General features: G+C 42.6%; 2 protein-coding genes across 4 annotated transcripts; both read left to right on the plus strand.

Annotated features, from left to right (window-relative positions):
- Positions 1-283: 283 nt before the first annotated feature.
- Positions 284-14,206, plus strand: tbc1d23 (TBC1 domain family, member 23). 2 transcript variants are annotated; one of them, XM_061825824.1, is made up of 19 exons: positions 284-393; positions 2,168-2,279; positions 2,366-2,471; positions 3,487-3,691; positions 4,480-4,603; positions 4,692-4,816; positions 4,897-4,943; positions 5,950-6,053; positions 6,126-6,248; positions 6,330-6,422; positions 6,545-6,715; positions 6,800-6,842; positions 7,444-7,550; positions 7,626-7,759; positions 8,728-8,772; positions 10,828-10,916; positions 11,000-11,135; positions 12,493-12,690; positions 13,059-14,206. In XM_061825824.1, exons 1-19 carry the CDS (start codon positions 353-355, stop codon positions 13,141-13,143), a joined length of 2,088 nt encoding a protein of 695 aa, XP_061681808.1. In that variant the 5' UTR covers positions 284-352; the 3' UTR covers positions 13,144-14,206. The 2 variants fall into 2 exon arrangements, with proteins under 2 accessions (XP_061681808.1, XP_061681809.1); XM_061825825.1 differs by lacking the exon at positions 8,728-8,772.
- Positions 14,207-14,356: 150 nt separating this feature from the next.
- nit2 (nitrilase family, member 2) lies at positions 14,357-19,628 on the plus strand. 2 transcript variants are annotated; one of them, XM_061824394.1, is made up of 10 exons: positions 14,361-14,635; positions 14,821-14,939; positions 15,286-15,406; positions 16,769-16,857; positions 16,924-17,017; positions 17,112-17,186; positions 17,383-17,461; positions 18,549-18,647; positions 18,828-18,883; positions 19,210-19,628. In XM_061824394.1, exons 1-10 carry the CDS (start codon positions 14,608-14,610, stop codon positions 19,308-19,310), a joined length of 861 nt encoding a protein of 286 aa, XP_061680378.1. In that variant the 5' UTR covers positions 14,361-14,607; the 3' UTR covers positions 19,311-19,628. The 2 variants fall into 2 exon arrangements, with proteins under 2 accessions (XP_061680377.1, XP_061680378.1); XM_061824393.1 differs by lacking the exon at positions 15,286-15,406 and having other exon boundaries at positions 14,357-14,635.
- The last annotated feature ends 347 nt before the right edge of the window (positions 19,629-19,975 follow it).

The following is a 19,975-nucleotide window of genomic DNA, read 5'->3' on the forward strand; positions in this document are numbered from 1 at the left end:
GCAAAATAGCTAGGTGTATAATAAATATGTAATATAACACAAACTATGCATTCCATTGTGAAAGCAGAATTTTGGAATGTGAAAATGTGGAAAATAGTTCCCAAAAAGTTCACATTGAGATGAACATCTTAATTTTGGAATGGAAAATATATTTTTTAAACTCATTAATTCAAATAATTCGGGGATGGAAAGTGTGACATTTTGGCAAAATTGGGAGGTTTTGGTGATGTTTTTCCTAGCGTCTCCTGTTTTGAATTTCAAATGTTTGGAAAACCTCCAAAGCTCCGCCCCCGGGGAGAGCGACAAACTCTCGCGATACCCGACGGCGCTTGACGTGTCTGGTCATACAATAATGGCGGCGGATGCTGTGGAGGAAGCGCTCCGGGGAAGCTGGTGAGAGAATTTGGCTTTTTTTGTTGTCCGCAAACGTGGAACGATACCCCTCAACCTCCCGCTGTCAGACGCTTTCCCCGTGTCATTGGCCGAATTCGACCGACAATGAGTTTGCGGTTTTAATCCGTTCTGCTGACTGCTTTTGTCACATTTGTTTCCTCTCTGTTGTACTCGATAGTGTACTCCTCGTTTGTTAGCCAGCTACATAAATTGCCCAACTCAGTTCGAAAATTAAGAATTAAACCCACGGCGACTTTTATATGTAGTTTGTGGGATGTTTTGAAGGAGATGTCAGTTTCGGAATATCTCTGTTGCTGTTATAAATATTTCGATCTGCTCATGACGGCTAAGCTAACCTTTGTGAGTAACTCCGGCTGATAACTGCGATTTGTTCCACTCGAGCACAACTAAACCGGAACGCTCGCTTCAATAAAAGCCTCCGTTCCGTTTTGCCAGCGTGAGCTGCTTAAATCAACCGGGGTATCAGACGCCATACAAAAGCGTCTTTCTCGACTTGGCAGAGGGCCACAGCTGTCATAACAGACGGGAGGCCGGCATCGATATCCCCTCGGAATAGGCTGTTTTCGACCACGTGACTACATCCGGGGCACCCGGCCATGTTGGATGGGTTCACTTTAATGCTTTTGTGTGTGTGTGTATGTGCGTGTGTGTGTGTATATATATATATATATATATATGAGAGAGCGGAGTTACACAAATGTTCGTATGACTGTTAAAAGTGACGCATGATGGCTAAAAAGACTTTGGAAAGTTATCGGGGCCCATTACATTTTGTTTCAAGAAACCGTTATGACAAGAAGTGTGCTTTGATCGACAATATCGACCCATACGCCTTGGAGAAACACAAATGGAGCGCATAAATGTGGGCGTCGGTAACCTATCCAGACATCGTCAACTATCTCGTGATGCGGCGATATCCATTGTAAGCAAATTGTGTCTCCAGACTGCTAAGGTTAGTGTACAATTTAAATATTTATCATGTGATTGTAGTCAGCGTTGTGTTAAATTATGTTGATTATACCAACGAAAGATTTGTAGATTATTATTTTCGTTTTTGTTACCGAGCGAGAGAGAGGTTCGACCGGGACGGGTCCCACGTGGAGCCCGCACCTCTTTCTCCACTTCCAAGGCTACATTTTTAACTCAACTCACGAAACAGCTAAAAGTGCGGTAACTCGTTTTTGCAAACTTATTATAATAAAACAGAAAATGTAGATTTTGGAGACATGCATTGCATTCACACACGAGTATCGTGCTTGGCTCCTAGATAGGCTCTGGTAATACGAGACAGCCACAGTTGTAGCCGTTTGGTTGCTGACTGCTCCGTTTTCTCGCACTGGTTCTCGATCACAGTTTGTAGTCGAAAGACGCTTTACAACGCCCCTTTGAGCAATCCATAACATAGCAGTGCGTCCCATTCATACGCCTTTCTGAAATGATTCCTGCTTAGTTACGTGCGTTTACGTGAATTCACCAAACCAAGATGGCGCCCGCGTTCTAAATCAGAAGGTGTGTGACGTCAGTCGAAAACAGTCTATTGTGCAGTAATCATCCTAGCTCCAAATTTGTCACTTCCTCAGATTGCCGTGTCGAGTTTCTTGAGCTGTAACATTCTCAATAATAAACGGGACAAAAGCCCCTGTTGCATTGACTCAGAACAATGTGGAACTAATAGGAAAAGAAGAACAAAAATGTATAAATTGGTGTTTTTTTTTTGAGGGGTAAGAACGAATGGTAATTTTGACACTCAAAGGGACCAGGATCTAGCAGAGGCTCTGGACTCTGGCGGTTCCGACATGGAGACGGACAAAGGCGTCGTCCACGTCCAGGAGACCTCAGCTCAACAGAGAGCTAAAATGTGGAAGGTACGGAGATTTGTTCATGCAATTTACTAAAAGCGGGTGCTTAAATGTCGGACATTTAAAAGCGATGGCTTGCTTTGTGTCGGCAGCTCGCGCTGAATGTGTCCGGTAAAGGAGACTCTCTCGCTCCCTGGGACGGCGTCCTGGATTTACCAGAACAGACGCTCATTCACGGTCGCAGTCTGCAGCTGATTGGTGAGGAAACAAAAGGCATGGTTAAGGACAGCGAGATCAACATTATTAGCTGTCTTACAAGTACAAAAAAATACAGAAAATGCATTATTAATCTTTTTTTTTCATAATAGAAATTGTAAATTATGTTCAATTTATTTTAGAATGTGTACATTTAATGAATAATTATTAAAATAGTACATTCACTTTGACAGAGTTGAAAAAAAAACATTAACCTTATTGTTAATAGTTTAAAAATGACCAAAAAAAAAATCTGTGTACATCATCTTTTTATTACAAAGATGGAAGTACAAATAGTTACATTTATCTATCAATTAAAAAGTAAAAACTGTTAACAAAAGTGAAACATTCCACCTTGTGCTTTGTTAGTTTTTTTTAATTTATATCAAAAAAAGGTTAATTTTAAAGTCATTGTAAAAAATGAATATAATTTAAAATTGAATAAATGCAGCTTGTTTTTAATTTATAAAAAAAATTATAATTAAAAAAATCTAAAAATATTTTTTTAATTGTAAACAATATTGCGTAAATTAAGACCTAATTAATACCTCATTTTTAAAAAGTGACTTTGTTGAAACAAAAATTGTTAATGAATGTATCCAAAAACGAATAAATATTTTTTTGCGGGGGGATTTTATATTGAGAAAAAACTACTAACTAATTTTGTTTGGGGGAAAAAACAAAAATTGTATAGGCCCTACTTCATTACTTGACATTTTTAAACCATGTGTTTAAAAAAATAATAATAATAATTTCAGCCACGATTAGTAATAATACGGGAAATTGATCATTTTGACGTCTTGTGTAATAGTGGAAATAGCAGAAATAATATTTTGATGACTGATAAGCGGAGGTCGAATGATTTAGATGACTGACATCATTCCAATTTCTGTTGCGCAACTTTCCCAACAAGTATAAAGTATATCGTGAACTTTTGAAAACAAAATGCTCATTCTGTCCAGTAGTTTAAGACTGACACATCTGTTTTTGTTCTTTTGTTGTCGGTGTCCACATCCAGATCAGCTGCAAGTGTCCGAGGAGGAGCGGAGCGACATGGTGTCCGACGTGGAGGCGGTGATCACGTTCTACTGCAAGTCGCGCAACATCAGCTTCACGTCGGACCTGAGCTGGCCGCACCTCCTCAAGCCGCTGCTGGGGCTTCGGCTAGCCCGGAGCGACCTCTACAACTGTTTCTACGCCATCATGAATAAGCACGTACCTCGGTGAGTGAGCATTATAGCGCCTCCTGCAATGCTTCGTGAAAAACCGATGGTCGCTAGAAAAGCAATTTACAGCAAGCAAAAGTTTGCGATATGGGTGCTGAATGGTGGCAGTAAACTTACGTTCACATCAAGATTGGCAGATAGGGAACAGTTCTGCAAAAGAGAGGCTTCAAGATGTCTTATGCCTCTTCCTCCTCAGGGTTACTGGAAAACTAAACATGAGAATTTTACCTCGTATATTTAAAATGTGAAAGTCCGCTGAACTGAATGCTAACAAACAAAACAATAATCCTGAAACGGGATAACAAATAGCACTGGTGGGAGGGTGTTTTGACCCTTTTATACAATTGATATTTGAACACAAACGGTGGAGCAACACGTGTAGCTAGATGACAGAATAACATACATGCATATATTCCTTATCCTCTGCAAAAAAAACACTTATGATTACTGCATCTTACTGAGGAATTTTGACGTTCTCTGTGTATAGCTGTATGTCTGTATTACACTGCTCCCAGGTGTCTAACACGCAGACGCTAGAAAGAGCAGTACAATGTCAATTGAATTCAAGCAAAAACGGTTTCATTTTTTTTTACGTTTTATTATATTATGACAGAACTATGTCATCAAACAATCTTTTAGTGCTGTTTTTCCTCATTAAAGTTTATGCCGCCCCACCCCAACCTGAAAGTCATGGTATTAAATTATTGGGAGGTGGGAATGAGTCAATTATTCCTAATACTCGAATGACATTTTTAATAATGCAATCATCCTTTGCATTTTTCCAGCGAGTGCGTCCCCAAGGGCCGCCCTTTCCACCTTTACAGACTCCTCTTGCAGTACCACGAGCCAGAACTCTGCTCCTTCTTGGATACCAAAAAGATCACGCCTGACTCGTATGCCATCAACTGGGTGTGTTTGAATTTCTCGAACATCTGCGTGAATCTTTTGTTGTCACGGAAATGTCCCCTTAACGCCTTTTTTTTCCCCCACTCCACAGATGGGGAGCCTCTTCTCCAGCCACTGCCCACCCGACGTCACCCAAGCTCTTTGGGACTGCTACCTCCAGCAGGCGGACCCGTTCCTCATCTTCTTCCTCATGCTCATCATCCTCGTCAATGCCAAGTAAGTCTCTGCGTTTCTGCACGAGGGAAAATTTGACTTTTGACCTTTTTGCTTGTGCGTGTTTTGATTTCTTGATGTAGAGAAGCCATCCTTGACAGAGAAGGCGACAGCAAAGAAGACATCATCAGTAAGTGTGATCTTCTGTCTTCATGGTTGAGGATGTTCACTGGCTACGTTGCAAAAATTGACACCGATTCAAAACGGTTTTCTAATTGCCAACAGATGCCACGACATGGAGACAAAGCACCTTTTTTTTTTTTTTTTTTTTAAATACAACGCTGTCTTACACGAACACAATACACTGGCGCTGTGAAATACAATAAAGTCCACTTAGTTTAAAATATAATGGACAATGCAAAATGCCTTAGACACGGTAAGGTAAAGTGTTTTTGTGTTGTAACCCAACAACACATTTAGACAGATAGTGTAACAATACTCAGACGTGTACGTTGATTCCCGGCAAAGACCGACTAATATTAATTAACTAGGAATTTCCAAAGTATTTCTCACGTGAAGTCACTTATACAAATATGAACAGACCGTTTTCTTTCATCTTGACACAACTGGCATCACCAAAAATGTTTTGTCTCATTTGTTATGCTGTGGTAACGAGGAGAAACAGAAGCAAGATGAACTTTTCTTTATCTTCACTAATGCACAGTTCATATGATATTTTAATCTACAACTAGAAAGTGAAATATTTTTTCTTGTAGATTGTCGCCACGTATTATTTTGATTTTCTTGTCGCAAGGTGGCAAAGGCACAGGCACGAGAAGGAGCAGCACTGTCTGTTGAATTGAAACAAAAACATTTTCATTTCTTTGCATTTTAATTTTCATTACTGTGTGTTTTTATATCTTACAATATGATAGAGGTAAAACGGATTATGGATTTTTTTTGTTTTGTTTTTGGGTTGGGGGAGCCTGGAGCGCATTAATGGTATTTCTGTTGATTTTAATCGGGAAATATGACTTGGTATGCAAACAAAGTAAGTTATTAGTTATCCGGTCATGGACCAAACTAAACAAACTCAAGGAAATGCTGCATTAGCATTCTGGCGCGGCTTTAGCTTGACTCACCTGCATGTGTTATGACAATAAAAAAAAAAACAACAACACTATTGTCTCCAACAGAAATGCTGGAAGAATCTCCTTCTCTACTTGAGGCTGAAGACATTGAGGATTTATTTTCCTTGGCGCAATACTACCAGACCAAGACCCCTCTATCGCTCAGGAAGGTTGGAACTCATCTTCCCGGCGATCATCTATCGCACCCGGTCTGCCCTTGATGCCATTTTCTCCCCCTCCAGATGAACCAGAACCTCTTCGGCAGCAGCCTCGTAACGTTGAAGGAGGAGGACATCGACCTGAGTCAGGCGCTCTGCCTCCCCGTGTCCGTCCCTGAAATCCTGCAGGCCAACCAACATCAGCAGGTCGCTGGGGTACCGGACGTTTTTTAAATGGAAGAGAATCAGAACCAATGTGTCTTAAGTGTGTCTGTCTTCCCTCCTCAGGATGGGGTGCGCTTCTTTGTCGTGGATTGCCGGCCCGCTGAGCAGTACAACGCCGGTCATTTGTCCACTGCCTTCCACTTGGACTCCGACCTGGTATTGTTCCAAACTAGTTTGTCAGCATTTTCATTAGTCACTCGCATTGTGCCACCCAGAAGTATGCTGGGTCTTATCATTTCCTAAGAATTCGAACGGTCTATTCGTGTGTTCCGCCGTAGATGCTCCAAAACCCTTCCGAGTTTGCCCTGTCAGTCAAGTCCCTCCTGGAAGCCCAGAAGCAGTCCCTGGAGTCGGGCTCCATTGCCAGCGGAGAGCACCTTTGCTTCATGGGCAGCGGCAGGGAGGAGGAGGACATGTACATGAACATGGTTCTGGCTCATTTCCTGCAGGTGAGAAACTCAAAATGTGCAGTAGTACATACACACACACACACACACGCTTATATAATGCTGACCAATCCTTTTGTGTTGCAGAAAAACAAGGAGTATGTCAGCATTGCAAAGGGGGGCTTTATGGGTGAGTGGTCCACATGTACACAAGTGTTAAATATAGTGCTGCATAAAAGAAATCAAAAATCTTGATTACAAAAACAAGTTTGAAGTAAAATCTCAAAGCGTCACATGATCATTTTTCCACATCGACTAATGTTACTGCAGTCACTCACAATTGCAAAATGTACGTGTGTGGTCAGTCATGCCCGCAGATATAAATTTACTGGTGTGGTCCACCAATCATGCCCGCACATATAAAGTTGCGGGTGTTTTGTAATTATGAGTGTACCGCTTTAAGATCGCAGGGGGGGCGGTGTTAGGTAAACTGCGAACTAGAAGTAGGCTGAGCAGGAGCTCCCGTGTGCTGTTGTGTTAAAAAAAAAAAAAAAAAAAAAGACGTCAGGCTGTGGTTCACTGCGCTGGATCGGTTTTCATGTGCCCCGAGAGTGTGCGACAAGTGCGCAAATGCGCAGTTGCACAGCTTAGAGGAAAAATTGATGGTGATCCCAAATGGAGAAAAATAATACCTACCAGATTGTGTTGGGTATTGCACCATTTTTAGACTGATTTCACTTGATGCTGGCCAGGCACTCCAGTGACCCCAATTATTTGTTGTGCGATCTCAGCTCTGCAGCAGCACCTCGTGGACATGAACGTGGAGGGATTGGACTCGTCGTACATCCACTGGATCGTCAGCACGTCGGGATCTCACAGCAGCCTCAGCTCGGCGGACGTACGATACGATCTTTTGTTGCTTGTGGCTCAAACTGCAGTTGGAGCTTGACGAGTTTCTTGCGTGACTGCCCAGGGGGAGTCTCTGAGTGACGGGAAAGGCGTCAAGTCATTGGTCAACAAAATGACTTTTGCGCTCAAGTCCAAGTCGGTGAACGTAAAAGAGAAGATGATCAGCTTCATTGAAAACACGTCCGCCCCTGTGGACAGGTGAGAAACCTCACTATCTATTGTGTAGGCGTACCTATTTTGTGGTTTGTGGTTTGTGCTACATTTTTTTTTGTGTGTTAAGCTGAAGCAAAGACCCAACATTTGGGTCATGTCCACATTTACACACATATGGAAAAGCGGATTTATCATTGCAAGTTGGCTAAGCGTTTGTCCTTAAAGTCTATATCGTGGTTTCATTAGAGAAGAAGCAAAATGATGTTTTGGTTTTTTTCTTTTGCAATGACATTATTTAATGTATTGAAACATTTTTATCCCAGGCTTCTCCCCACCTCCCCCCCAAAAAAGAAAAAAAATCAAATTTTAATCGAAATGTCCACCTTTTATGTTTTCTTCAAAGTGTTAAAACGATGTGCTGATAAATTTTATTCAGATTGTTTAAAAATGTTATTTTTTTTTTATCTTGGGATAATTTTCATTTTAAATTTTCATATTTTTCACCCGTTTTTATCTATTTATATTGTCTATTTGTCATAGTTTTTAATTTGTCATAAAATATATTTGTTTTTATATCATTTTTGTTTCCTAAAATTTCTTGCTAATAACTAACTAACTTTGGCTCAAATTGTTGTATTTTTTGTTGTATCTTTTTGCCCAATTTCTACACATTTCATCTTATTTTTTCATATTTTTCACGAGAAAAACTATTCTAATAGTTGTGGATTTTTTTGTTTTTATTTCAACAATTTTTTTCCCAATATTTTGATAGTTTTCATCTCATTTTTTTACGTCTTAATTTGTGGATTTTCCAGCTATTTTTCTGGCAGGTTTATTGTAATGTTTTTGGCATCGTTCCATTACTTTTCGTCCACAGATCCCTTCCGCTGTGGCGCTCGGAGGTTTAAGGCTTTAGAAATTGTGTAAATGTGGACTTTACCTTTTGTGTGTGTTGCTCGCCAAGCCCCAAATCAATTTCTCTTCACCGTACCTTGTACCTTATTTCACGCTAGAATATCTTTCAATCTGCCCTGGCCAGAGAAGGTGATTCCCGATAGGTAAGCCGCTCGCTACTCGCGCCGACCTCTTTCGTCACCAGCATGCCAGCAACTGGCCGCGGTGCGCGCAAGGAGGACGGCGGGGCGCCCGTGTCGCATTACGCATGCCACTCTTTGCATTACCATCCACCCTTTTCCAATAACTCCTCCCACCCACGTGCTTGTCGTCATGCTTTCACTAACAACATGCAGCGTCCTGTTTTTTGAACTGTTGAGTCATCCTCACTTAAGCTTTCATCCTAGTTGGAGGGACGTGTAGAAGAGAGAGAAGCAGCTTCACTGTTTGCTTGGCAACCACAACCTGTGTTTGCATTCCACCTGAATGCATTTAGTTCACTTGCTCAAGCTATAAGTTAGATGCAAAAGTGATCAAATACTGTGCCACCTCTCCCGTATTATCGTGATTCCCGGCCTACAGAGCGCACCTGGTTATAAGCCTCACCCAGTACATTTGTAAAGGAAATACCATTTGGTACATACATACGCCGCAGCTGTGTAAAAGCCGCAACTGCCCACATTGAAACACGAGATATTTACAAAGAAAGACGGTACACAGAAAGTTTAACGCTAGCGCCGCCACGATAACGCAAGCACCGCTGCGCTAACAGGGCTGGGTTAAAAAAAAAAAAAAAAAAAAAAAAAAAAAACATACCGGTAAAAATCACCGAGACATGGCAGTAACACGCTAACGCAGCGCTAACAGGGCCGGACCGGTAAAAGTCATTTCCTCGGCACATATATTCCACCGGTCTCTATTTACCTTTTCCGCTCGAGTCCCCCCTTGCGGCCGTTAGAAAAAAATGCAGAAATTAGCCGCATCACCACATAAACTGCAGGGTTGAAATCGCGTGGAAAAAAGTCACGGCTTGTAGGCAGGAAATTATGGTAAATGGTTCACTTGAACAAACTTAAAATCTTCAAGAAATCCAGTCCAAAAGTCAAACAAGATTTTGAGCAAAAATTGGACGACTGATACCCGGAATCTATGGAGGCTTATATGTAAATTTTGTATTTGCTGATGATAATTTTCCATCAATCCATTTTCTGAGCCGGTTATCCTCACAAGGGTCGTGGGAGTGCTGGATCCTATTCCAGCTTTCTTTGGGCAGGACGCATGGTACACCCTGGACTGGTTGCCAGCCAATCGCAGGGCAAATCAAGACAACCACTCGAGCTCACAATCACACCTTGGCGCAATTTAGAGTCCCCAATTAATATTGCATGATTTTGGGATGTGGGAGGAAACCCACGTAGGCATGGGGAGAACATGCAAATTCCACAAAAGCGGGTCCAGGATTTGAACCCCGCTCCTCAGAACTGTGAGGCCAACGCTCGTAACTGTGCCGCCGGATAACAGTTAACTGTGAAAATATTTCACATGTAATAATATAGTACTTTTCATATAATATTTGTATATTTTTCTTCAATTTCTTTCCTAATATTTTTAGACTGCTATATTTTAGTTTTTTTCTAGTTTTTCCCCCCCATTTGTTTTATACATATATATATAAATTTTTTTTTTAATTTGAGCGTTAACTAAGGATTGGGATCTGACCAAATTTACTCCATAGCCTTGACAAATATAGCTTGATTAAATACATTATTTTCTTAGTTTTTTGGGTGTGGTTTGAGAATCTCGCAATCGCTTACGCGATTATGAAATTGACAACGGATGGACTTCTTAAACATTAAATAATTGCTCATGCCAGTCCCTGTTAATACTATAATGAAATCATTGTTGCACCTAAGTGGCAATTTACTATTCTAAAATTATTTTTCAACATGTAAATGTAGGACCCTCGGACGAGATTAATTTCTGATATTTCTTAGGGGGAATTGCTCGAAATGGGCACCGATTTCACGGGGTGAGCCTTGGCGAAAATTTGTCTCAGTAAATTGGGTTTGGGTGAGCGCCCTCCGTGTTTATCTTTTCACGTCACGCTATTTCCTTTTTTCCTGCAGCTTGGAGGTCTTCATCTGCCATCGCCATCTGCGTAGATTAATTGGGCCTTTCCCAGAATAGTGTTGCCCTACTGAGTTGTTTTCTTTCCCCAGGCACGTGAGCAGCAGCGACCGCGTGGGCAAACCTTACCGCGGGGTCAAGCCCGTTTTCAGTATCGGCGACGAAGAGGAGTACGACACAGGTGGAGGCTGTTGCTGCTGCTTTCTGTAGCGTCATCTTTTTTGTTAATGGGTCGCCCTCCACTTGTCCCGTCGCTTCCTGCAGACGAGATCGACAGTTCGTCCATGTCGGATGACGACCGGAAAGAGATCGTCAACGTCCAGACGTGGATCAACAAGCCGGACGTGAAGCATCACATCCCGTGCAATGAGGTCAAGGAGACGGGTCACATGTTCCCCAGGTGAGCCGAGCCCGTGTGCACGCACGTAGCGATGATGAAAAATCAATTTGGGTATAGAGCTTGTGCACGTGACGTCACCATTTTCAGGGCGCCATATTGCCGGTCAAAATGAGCTGCTCGGCAGTGTTGGGGACATTGAGCCGGAGGAGAATATTCACAACGCCCGAGACTTGTTGTGCTGTTGGTTGTTACAACAGACGAGACAGATATTCAAAGAGGTCATTCTATAGAATACCAGCTAAAAAGACCGGAAAATATCAATGGATTTTGGAAATTAACATGATGGATGGTACCCGACCAAATACACACGACTGTGTAGCAATCATTTCATTTCATGTAGGAATTATTCTTCTCAATCTCAAATTCCCAAGAAGTATTTATAATCCCAAATTGGCTCATTTGAGAACAATGCGATTAAAAAAAAAAAAAAAAAAACGACAGGGGGGGAGTCTCCAACGTACACAGAAGCGTGATGCGGCCATACATTAAACTTCGGTAAACCTCTCCCTGACATGTTTTTTTTTTTTTTTTTAAAGTATGCATTGTTCTCAAATGAGTCCAATGCGAATTTACAAAAAGAAAATAAACCGTCGGTCACACAGAGGTTTACGTAGGTTAATGTGTGGCTGCAACACGCTTCCGTATAAAGGGGCTGAAGCCTATCCCAGCGGTTTATTTTCTTTTTTTAAATATGCATTGGACTCATTTGAGGACAATGCATATTTAAAAAAAAAAAAAAAAAAGTCTGTCATGGAGATGTTTAACGTGTGGCTGCAACACGCTTCCGTGTATGGAGGAGCTGATTTGCTGTCTTTTTTTTTTCCAATCATAATTAATGAATGCGAGTGTGTGTAAAATTTATTTATTTATTTATTAAAATATTGGTATTTGTATTGAAAAATCTCAGTGGGTCCATCACTTTATTCTTGATTGAGAACACATACAGCAAAGAAGTATTTGTATGCGTCCAGACTTTTATATGCTTTCAAACTCTTCCGTGTAAATCTCGACGACTTACTCACCAGATCGATGTGTACATCCAGTTGTCCAAGACAAGCAGAAGCTGGTTGAGAGTCCAATTTCTTATCGGCGAAAGTATCGACTTTGGCATTAAATATGGGTCCTCTATGCCAAGTGTTTCTCATTTTTCCATGTACCTTTTGTTTATTTTCACCTTCCAAATGTTTGACAGTATTGGACAAAACTCTGGGAGACTTTGCATCGAAGAATGCTTTGTTTGACCGGCACTTCCGGCCAGTGACGTGATTTGATGACGCAGGCGCACGAGCGCGATACCATAACTCGTTTTTGTGCGGACGCGCTTCCACGTCTTTCGTCTGTTTTGATTTGGTTTTAGCCACTTGCTGGTGACGGCGACGCACATGTACTGCCTGCGTGAGATCGGCGCCAGGAAGGGCTTCGCTTACATCCAGTCCAGGCAAGCGCTGAGCTCCGTGGTGAAGATCACGTCCAAGAAGAAGCACCCGGAGCTCATCACCTTCAAGTTCGGCAGCAACAACTCGACGGCGGGAGTGGAGATCGCCGCGGTGGAACGGTAACTGCGCTGGGCTGTACCAGTAGCCTCTCATGCTATCCCCACTCGTGCTTTATTTTCGCCCCGTTTCCCATCTCTGTGGCAATCTCCTCCTCCTTGACAATTGCACCATGTTTTTGTGGTTCAACAAAAGCAATACAGTATGTTGTAAGTGGAGCCTCAAAACCAGATTACAGGGTTGCAGTTTTTTTCCATTGCAGTGAGTCAGGGGTAGGCCACCAACTGTAAATTTATTGATTTTATTTTTAATGACGGTCCAGTTTAGGGTCGTTTGGTCGCGTCGCTCGGTGTGCTGATTAGCCAAACGTAACATTAAGGTCTGGTCTCTCCTGACTCTTTACGGTTCTTCATGTTTCCCCTCCTCACAGATACCTGATCCCCAACGCCGGCGACGCCACCAAAGTGATCAAGCAGCAGATCATGAAAGTCCTCGACGCACTGGAGAGCTCTTAAAACGGAAGCAGACGACAATGGCGGCGCACGGCGGCCGCTTGCCCCACCCCCGACGCAAACAGTCAAGTCGCCCCGGGAACCGACGCGGTGCAGCGCGGCTCCCCGGACGCCACGTCGCTCCACTGCACAACCGCGGGAGGCGGGAGCGTATCATGCTGCCCTATTTACACTAACTTATAAATTATATATATATATTGGATATACTGTAATATTTGTTAATTCTAAAGCAGTGCAATTCCGCTTTGGAAGCTTCCCTCTTGGCCTTAAGGTAGCCTTACCCTTCGAGCATTTGTTAAATGATTACGTGACATTCTGTGTTTAATGTTTAACAATGTTTTGGGGCTGTCTTATTTCCACAATAGTTGATTTAGGCGGAGAACTTCAGAATGTACTGAACTGGCGGCTTCCAGGCGCCGGCCCATTACGAACAGATTTTCCTTCTAGTTTTTGAATTTTCTTTGATTTTTTTTTTTTTTTTTTTTGGGGGGGGGGTTCCCCAGCTGGCAGCCTTAAGTAGAAAGCTCCTGTGAGGTTCACTATTAACGTGTAAATATGATATTCAACTGTTTTGTGACGCATATCCAGAATTAAAAGTATGCAGCAAGGCTTTAAAAAAACATCTAATGGGTGTGTGTGATGTAGCACCTGATTATCTTCCTTTGCTTATGAGAGGAGGTTCAATGATCATCATTTATCACACCCACATTTGGGGTTTTTATTTTTTTTTTTCATATTGCATTTCTCCTTGAAAGGAAACTGTTGACCCTGCATCCTGTAAAATGACAAAGTTGAATACAGGAATGGCAACGATTGCCTTTTTTCACGCCAATCTTTCTCCTGTGTTACACTTCATGCATCGTGCTGTAAATGTGGTGATACTTGCAGTATTTAAGCAGGAATGAAACTATTGGGATTAGTCTGTGTACCGCTGGTTAAGATCACTGACGAAAGGACGGCACCACTAAGGTTGCAATGCAAAAAAACCAACAAAAAAAGTGTGATTTGCACCTTTATGTATTGCTATTTTCTAAACAATTCCCATTTTGATAAAATAAAGCGATACCACTGCTGTACAGTCTTGTCTTTTTATGGCGTAGTACAGTACAATTTAAAATACCCGATTGCGTAATGTTAGCCAATAAGGAAATTGACGTTCCCGCACACGAAACTCGATTGGTGGCCACACTTCCACCTCCAAGCTGCATCACTTCCTTTTAAATTTCAAAGTGACGTTTATTTCCTGTGCTCAAACACGGAGGTTGTCTTTAAGTATGGTCAATGACGCTTAAAAAATGTTATGGTTGATATTGAGAATGTTTCGGACTATAAATAGTGTCAGCAATCGGATTTCGAGATGTCAAATTAAACTCAAACATTTTATTTTGAAGAGCTGTTTCGAAGCTAGCACACTGGTAGTTAGCATATACACAAATCACAAACTACAGTACAGGACTTGCTTCATTGATGTCAGCGATAGCAAAAGCAATGTCAAGTAAGTGGTTTTTTTTCTTCATTATTAACTAGCAGTCTTACTATGTTACTAACATGTAGCCGAATGTCACGTAGCTGCCTATTTCAAAGTTTAAACACGGTTTTATTATATTCTGTGAGAATATTTCTTCAAAACAACAACACACAAGTAGCAACCGAATGGCGTCTCGTTGTCTGTCCACGCAGAGTTCCGGCTGGCCGTCATCCAGCTGCAGGTGGGCACCGTCAAGGCGGACAACCTGAGCCGGGCGAGGAGGCTCATCGACGAGGCGGCGGGGCAAGGCAGCAAAGTCGTGCTTCTGCCGGTGAGCACCGATAACGAGGAGTCGGGGAAGGAAGATCGTTTAAAAGCCAATAACTGAAATATTCATTCGGTAGTACACATTAAAAAAAAACAAAAAACAAACAGAAAGTCAAATCACATCATTTAAAAACAGATTGATACAATGTCTTCACAATAATGAATATTACAAAAAGACTTCTGCGATTTTTCAATTCAGAACGTCAGATTTTTTTAAAGATTATTTTAAAAATATCGTGGGTCTTGATTTTTTTTTTTTTTTTAATAACAGTCAAAATGCTTCACTAAAAGTCGTTGGAATAGTTTTTTTCACTCGCAGATTAAAATAAATGAAAATTAAAAACTTGCAGGAATGCTTCAATTCGCCTTACGGAAGCGGCTTCTTCCCCGCCTATGCGGAGAAGATCCCGGGAGAGTCCACGCAGGTTCTTTCCCGGGCTGCCAAGGACAACAAAATCTACCTGGTGGGAGGTGAGAACCGACCAGCTACTAATCTATCCCGATTTCTAAATGAGACCAGTGGCTGTCAAACATTTGACTCCGATTACCACCTATAATGCCATTTTATTTCTTGCTCTTTTTTTTTTTTAATTAGGAATGAAATGATTGTTCAAATAACTTGAATAATTCACTTGCAAAAGAAAAAGTTACAGTTAATCATTATGCCACACGGAGCAATGTTCTTACAGACTCACGCACCACATCTAAAGTTTGGCATTAAACACTCGCTGACTGCTGAGTCATTTCGCAGCGAATCCGAACTCACAAACACGCCCGCCGGGCCCCGCCATTTAAAGCCATACACCTTCAAAGTCACAGATACTGCAGCGTAAATGTGAGGACGGAGAACGCAAACGCACAAATATAATACAGTAAAACCTCGGTTTTCGAACGTCACCGTTTTCAAACGAAAATTTCAAATTTTTTTGCCTCTGTTTTCGAACGAAAATCGGTACTCGAATGCCCCCGACAAAACCCGGAAATAGTATATTGCGGCACGGCCAGACCAGCTGACCCGCGACGCGCTTTGTTGTGAATTCCCACACCGCCGAAAAACCTAGAAATAACATAATGCGCGTGGCAAGCAGTTGACCCACGTTAACCCGGAAATGACATAACACGCGCGGCGCAATCTGCGCACTTTTATTATTCTGTATAACGCAATCTCTGGACACAGATGTGTCCCGGTAGTGACTATTGTTTTTCTTCTTATCGAGGACTATCGTATTATCCCCCCAGTCGTGGCTCCAAAGAAGGCAAGTTGCTTGTTTCAAGTTATTCTGCACTTTTGTTCATAAAAAAAGTTTACAAAGCTGGGGGCCGAGTCGCTACAGATACGGTAATGCACTCCCAGCCTAGCATACTCTACTAAAGCATACATTTTAAGCAAAAAATAAATATATTTTTAAATTATTTTATTATACAAAGTATTTAAACTACATATGTATTTCTACTATGCAGTTTATTTTCAGGAAAAGCTAAAAAAAATAGAACGCATTATTTCTTTTGCATTCATTGTAATGGGAAACATCGATGTGGTTTTTGAATAATTCACTTTTCAAACCGTTTTCTGGAACGTTTATCATCAGGAAAAGCTAAAAAAAAATGCTTTAAAAAAACCTACTTTTTTAGGCTTGGAACGCATTATTTCTTTTTCCATTCATTTTAATGGGATACATCGATTTGGTTTTCGAACAATTCACTTTTCGAACCGTTTTCTGGAACGGATCGTGGTCGAGAACCGAGGAATCACAGTACCCGCACGTTTTGTTTATGTAAAGTAAAGTAATGCGAAATCCTTTTTTTTTTTTTTTCCCTTTGGCTGTCGTGTAGGATCGATTCCTGAGGAGGACGCGGGCAAGTTGTACAACAGCTGCGCGGTGTTCGGACCTGACGGACAGCAGCTCGTCAAACACAGGAAGGTACACAATCGGACCAGTTTAACACAGAGACCCGCACGGGGCACAAGTTGTTATTTTCTCTTCAAGATTCACCTCTTTGACATCGACATCCCAGGCAAGATCCGCTTCCAGGAGTCGGAGACGCTGAGCCCGGGCAACACCTTGTCCGTGTTCGAAACGCGTGAGTCATGTTGATTTTTTTTTTTTTTTTTTTTTAATTTATGACTTGTCATTTGTTTGTTTTTTCAATATTTTATTGTGATACTTCCTCGCAGCGTTCTGCAAAGTGGGCGTGGGAATTTGTTATGACCTGAGGTTCGCTGAGCTGGCGCAGCTCTACAGCAGGAAGGGTGAGTGGCGACGTTGTTGTTGTTTGGGACAATCAGAGCCTGGACGTATTGCTATCATAAAAAAAATGAAAGTATACATTGATAAGGACTTTTTGCAGCGGAAATTCAGCAGGACTCCAAATTGGTGTTGATGTTTGGCTTCTCTTATTTTTGCGGGATGTTGATGTGAGAGGTTTTGTTTTTGTTGGTTGGTCAGGATGTCAGCTGCTGCTCTACCCAGGAGCCTTCAACATGACCACGGGCCCGGCTCACTGGGAGCTCCTACAGAGGGGCAGGTAAGATTTGATTTATTTTTAACGATGCGTTTTCCCGCTTGAGGTTGCCATCCACGCATTGTACACAAGCACATGCCCTAAAAAGGCAGTTGTGCTCTGCTCGAGTGACATGGAAGTAAAGTCCGTCCGAAAGGCTGGTTTGGTGGTTAAAACTTTCTAAGCGTTGTGCTTCACGGTGGGCGGTCTCTGCGTTCTAGGCAGCGCCAAGCATCAAGGCACCACCGTATTTTCCGGCCTATAAGGCGCGACTTTTTTCACATGTTTTCAACCCCGCGAGTTTGTGCATTTTTTTTGTGAGACCGGATATATGTGCCGAAGAAGTGACTTTTACCAGTCTGGCCCCGTTAGCGCTGCGCCAGCATGTTACTGCTGTGTCTCAATGATTTTTACCAATATGTTGTTTTTTTTTATAACTGAACTCTTAGTGCGTCGGTGTTAGCGTTAGCACGGTGGCACTAAAGTTAAACTCTCTGTGTACCGTCTTTGTTAATATCTCGTGTTTCGATGTGGGCACTTGCGCCTTTTACATGGCTGCGGCCCATGTATGTACCCAAATGGTAATTTCCTTTACAAATATACTGGGTGAAGGCTTATAACCAGGTGCGCTCTCTAGGCCGGGAATTACGGTACTTGCTGCTGCTTCCTGAATTCGTTCCGGTGCTGTTTTTAACGCCAGATCATACAAAATCAAGCTAAACGTTGCTTTTTACTTCCATTTGTTGCATATTTTCAGCCCAGGCAGTTCAGGAGTCTGCGCGTCTGGCTCGGTTGGCATTTGTGACTTTACGAAATGAAATTCTGAATATGGCTGCCGCTTTGTAGTCCAATAGCTGGCCATGATAACTGAACCAAAGATGTATATGTGACTGACTGCACTGCTACTGATCATTCCCAAAACAAATTATTGGACTGTAAGTGCGAGGTAACATCATGAACTGGTCGTGGTGGTCTCACTGGTGTTGTGCCTGAGAAATCCCCCCCCCAAAAAAAAAAAGTGATGTTTTGAGGCACTCGAAAGCTAAACTACTACTACTACTTTGGTAGTTGTGATGCAGCTGCGTTGTCTTCCCGCCCCCTCCCCTCGCAGGGCTCTGGACAACCAGGTGTACGTGGCCACAGCGTCGCCCGCCAGGGACGAGAGCGCCTCCTATGTGGCCTGGGGACACAGCACTGTGGTGAACCCCTGGTGAGTTGTCAGATGCACAGAATGCAGGACACGAGGTTTTCCGCCTACCGAGGCAACTGCCATCCCCGCCCGTAATGAACGTCGAAGACCCCTTTTGCCCGAAAACGTACAATTGCTTCAATGGATCAAAAATCAAAATCAACCACATGCTGCTTCACCAAGACATCGTCTCGTTTCAAGGGGGGAAGTCATCTCCAAGGCCGGAGCAGAGGAGACTGTGATCTACGCCGATATCGGTGGGTGTCAGCACGCATTTTTGCATTTTACATTGAACTGATTTCAGCATCTCTGGTGAGTATCATGCACAGTACTTCATATTTTGTGGGTTCCTTTTTGAAAATCTTTTTGACGTAATGTTAAGTAAATATTGGTTGTGAGCCACTCCAGATGATGTACGTGGAACAGATGCAGGCTTTCGTAGCGCGTTTCGGTTCGCGTTGATGGTTTCTGTAATCACGACGCGATAGCGGTGGATTCAAGTCGCCACCGGAGGCCCGGCTAGCCAACGCACGTCCCGACACGCCCCCAAAACAAACTAGCGACACCCGCGCGCTGATTTCAGACCTGCAGTACCTGGCCGATGTGCGGCAGCAGATCCCTGTCACGGCCCAGCGCCGCCACGACGTCTACGACGTGACCTCGGCGCAGGGAGAGGCCAGATGACGGCCGGACGGACAGATGACGACGACGACAATGACGGCATGGCGACCGCTTTTTTTGTCACTTGCTATTTTTAAACGTGATCAGGAACACATGATGTAAGAAGAACAAAAAAAAAATGTGATCATACGGCATAATGGTAGTGGTAGGTACCTTGTCTTTATTTTACCTGAATTTATCCGGGTAAGGAAATTGCGAGGCGATTCTCATTCACAATGCTGACCTACCACGGATTAAAGGGCCACTGACACCCCAAAATACATTTTAAAATAGATATTCACTTCAATGCCTATACAAAAAATAAAAAAAAATAAGAGCAGAGAGCGTGTCATTCATGCGCAAAGTTGCAGAAGTCTCACTCGACATCCCAGTGGCGGCCATGTTGCCTGCTATGTCATTTGCAGACCGGGAGGGTCGCCATAGAAAACGCGTAGTGGATCCTTCTACGGGAGAGGAACCAGATAGCTTTTCGGATTTTTCCCACGCCATTTTTGACACGGGAGCTCTTTTCGAAGAAGAGAACATCTCGCACTCGATGCATAGCATTTTTCACGACAAACCGGGGCTTTTGGAAACGTACGAAGAGTGAATCCGTCCTCCCGAGCGTTCGAGCAAAATCCAGCAATACAACGAGCCGGCATTTTGGCTAACGCACGGAAAAAAACAGC

Source organism: Syngnathoides biaculeatus, chromosome 7 (genome assembly GCF_019802595.1).
Source record: "Syngnathoides biaculeatus isolate LvHL_M chromosome 7, ASM1980259v1, whole genome shotgun sequence".
In the NCBI taxonomy this organism is placed as follows: Eukaryota; Metazoa; Chordata; class Actinopteri; order Syngnathiformes; family Syngnathidae; genus Syngnathoides; species Syngnathoides biaculeatus.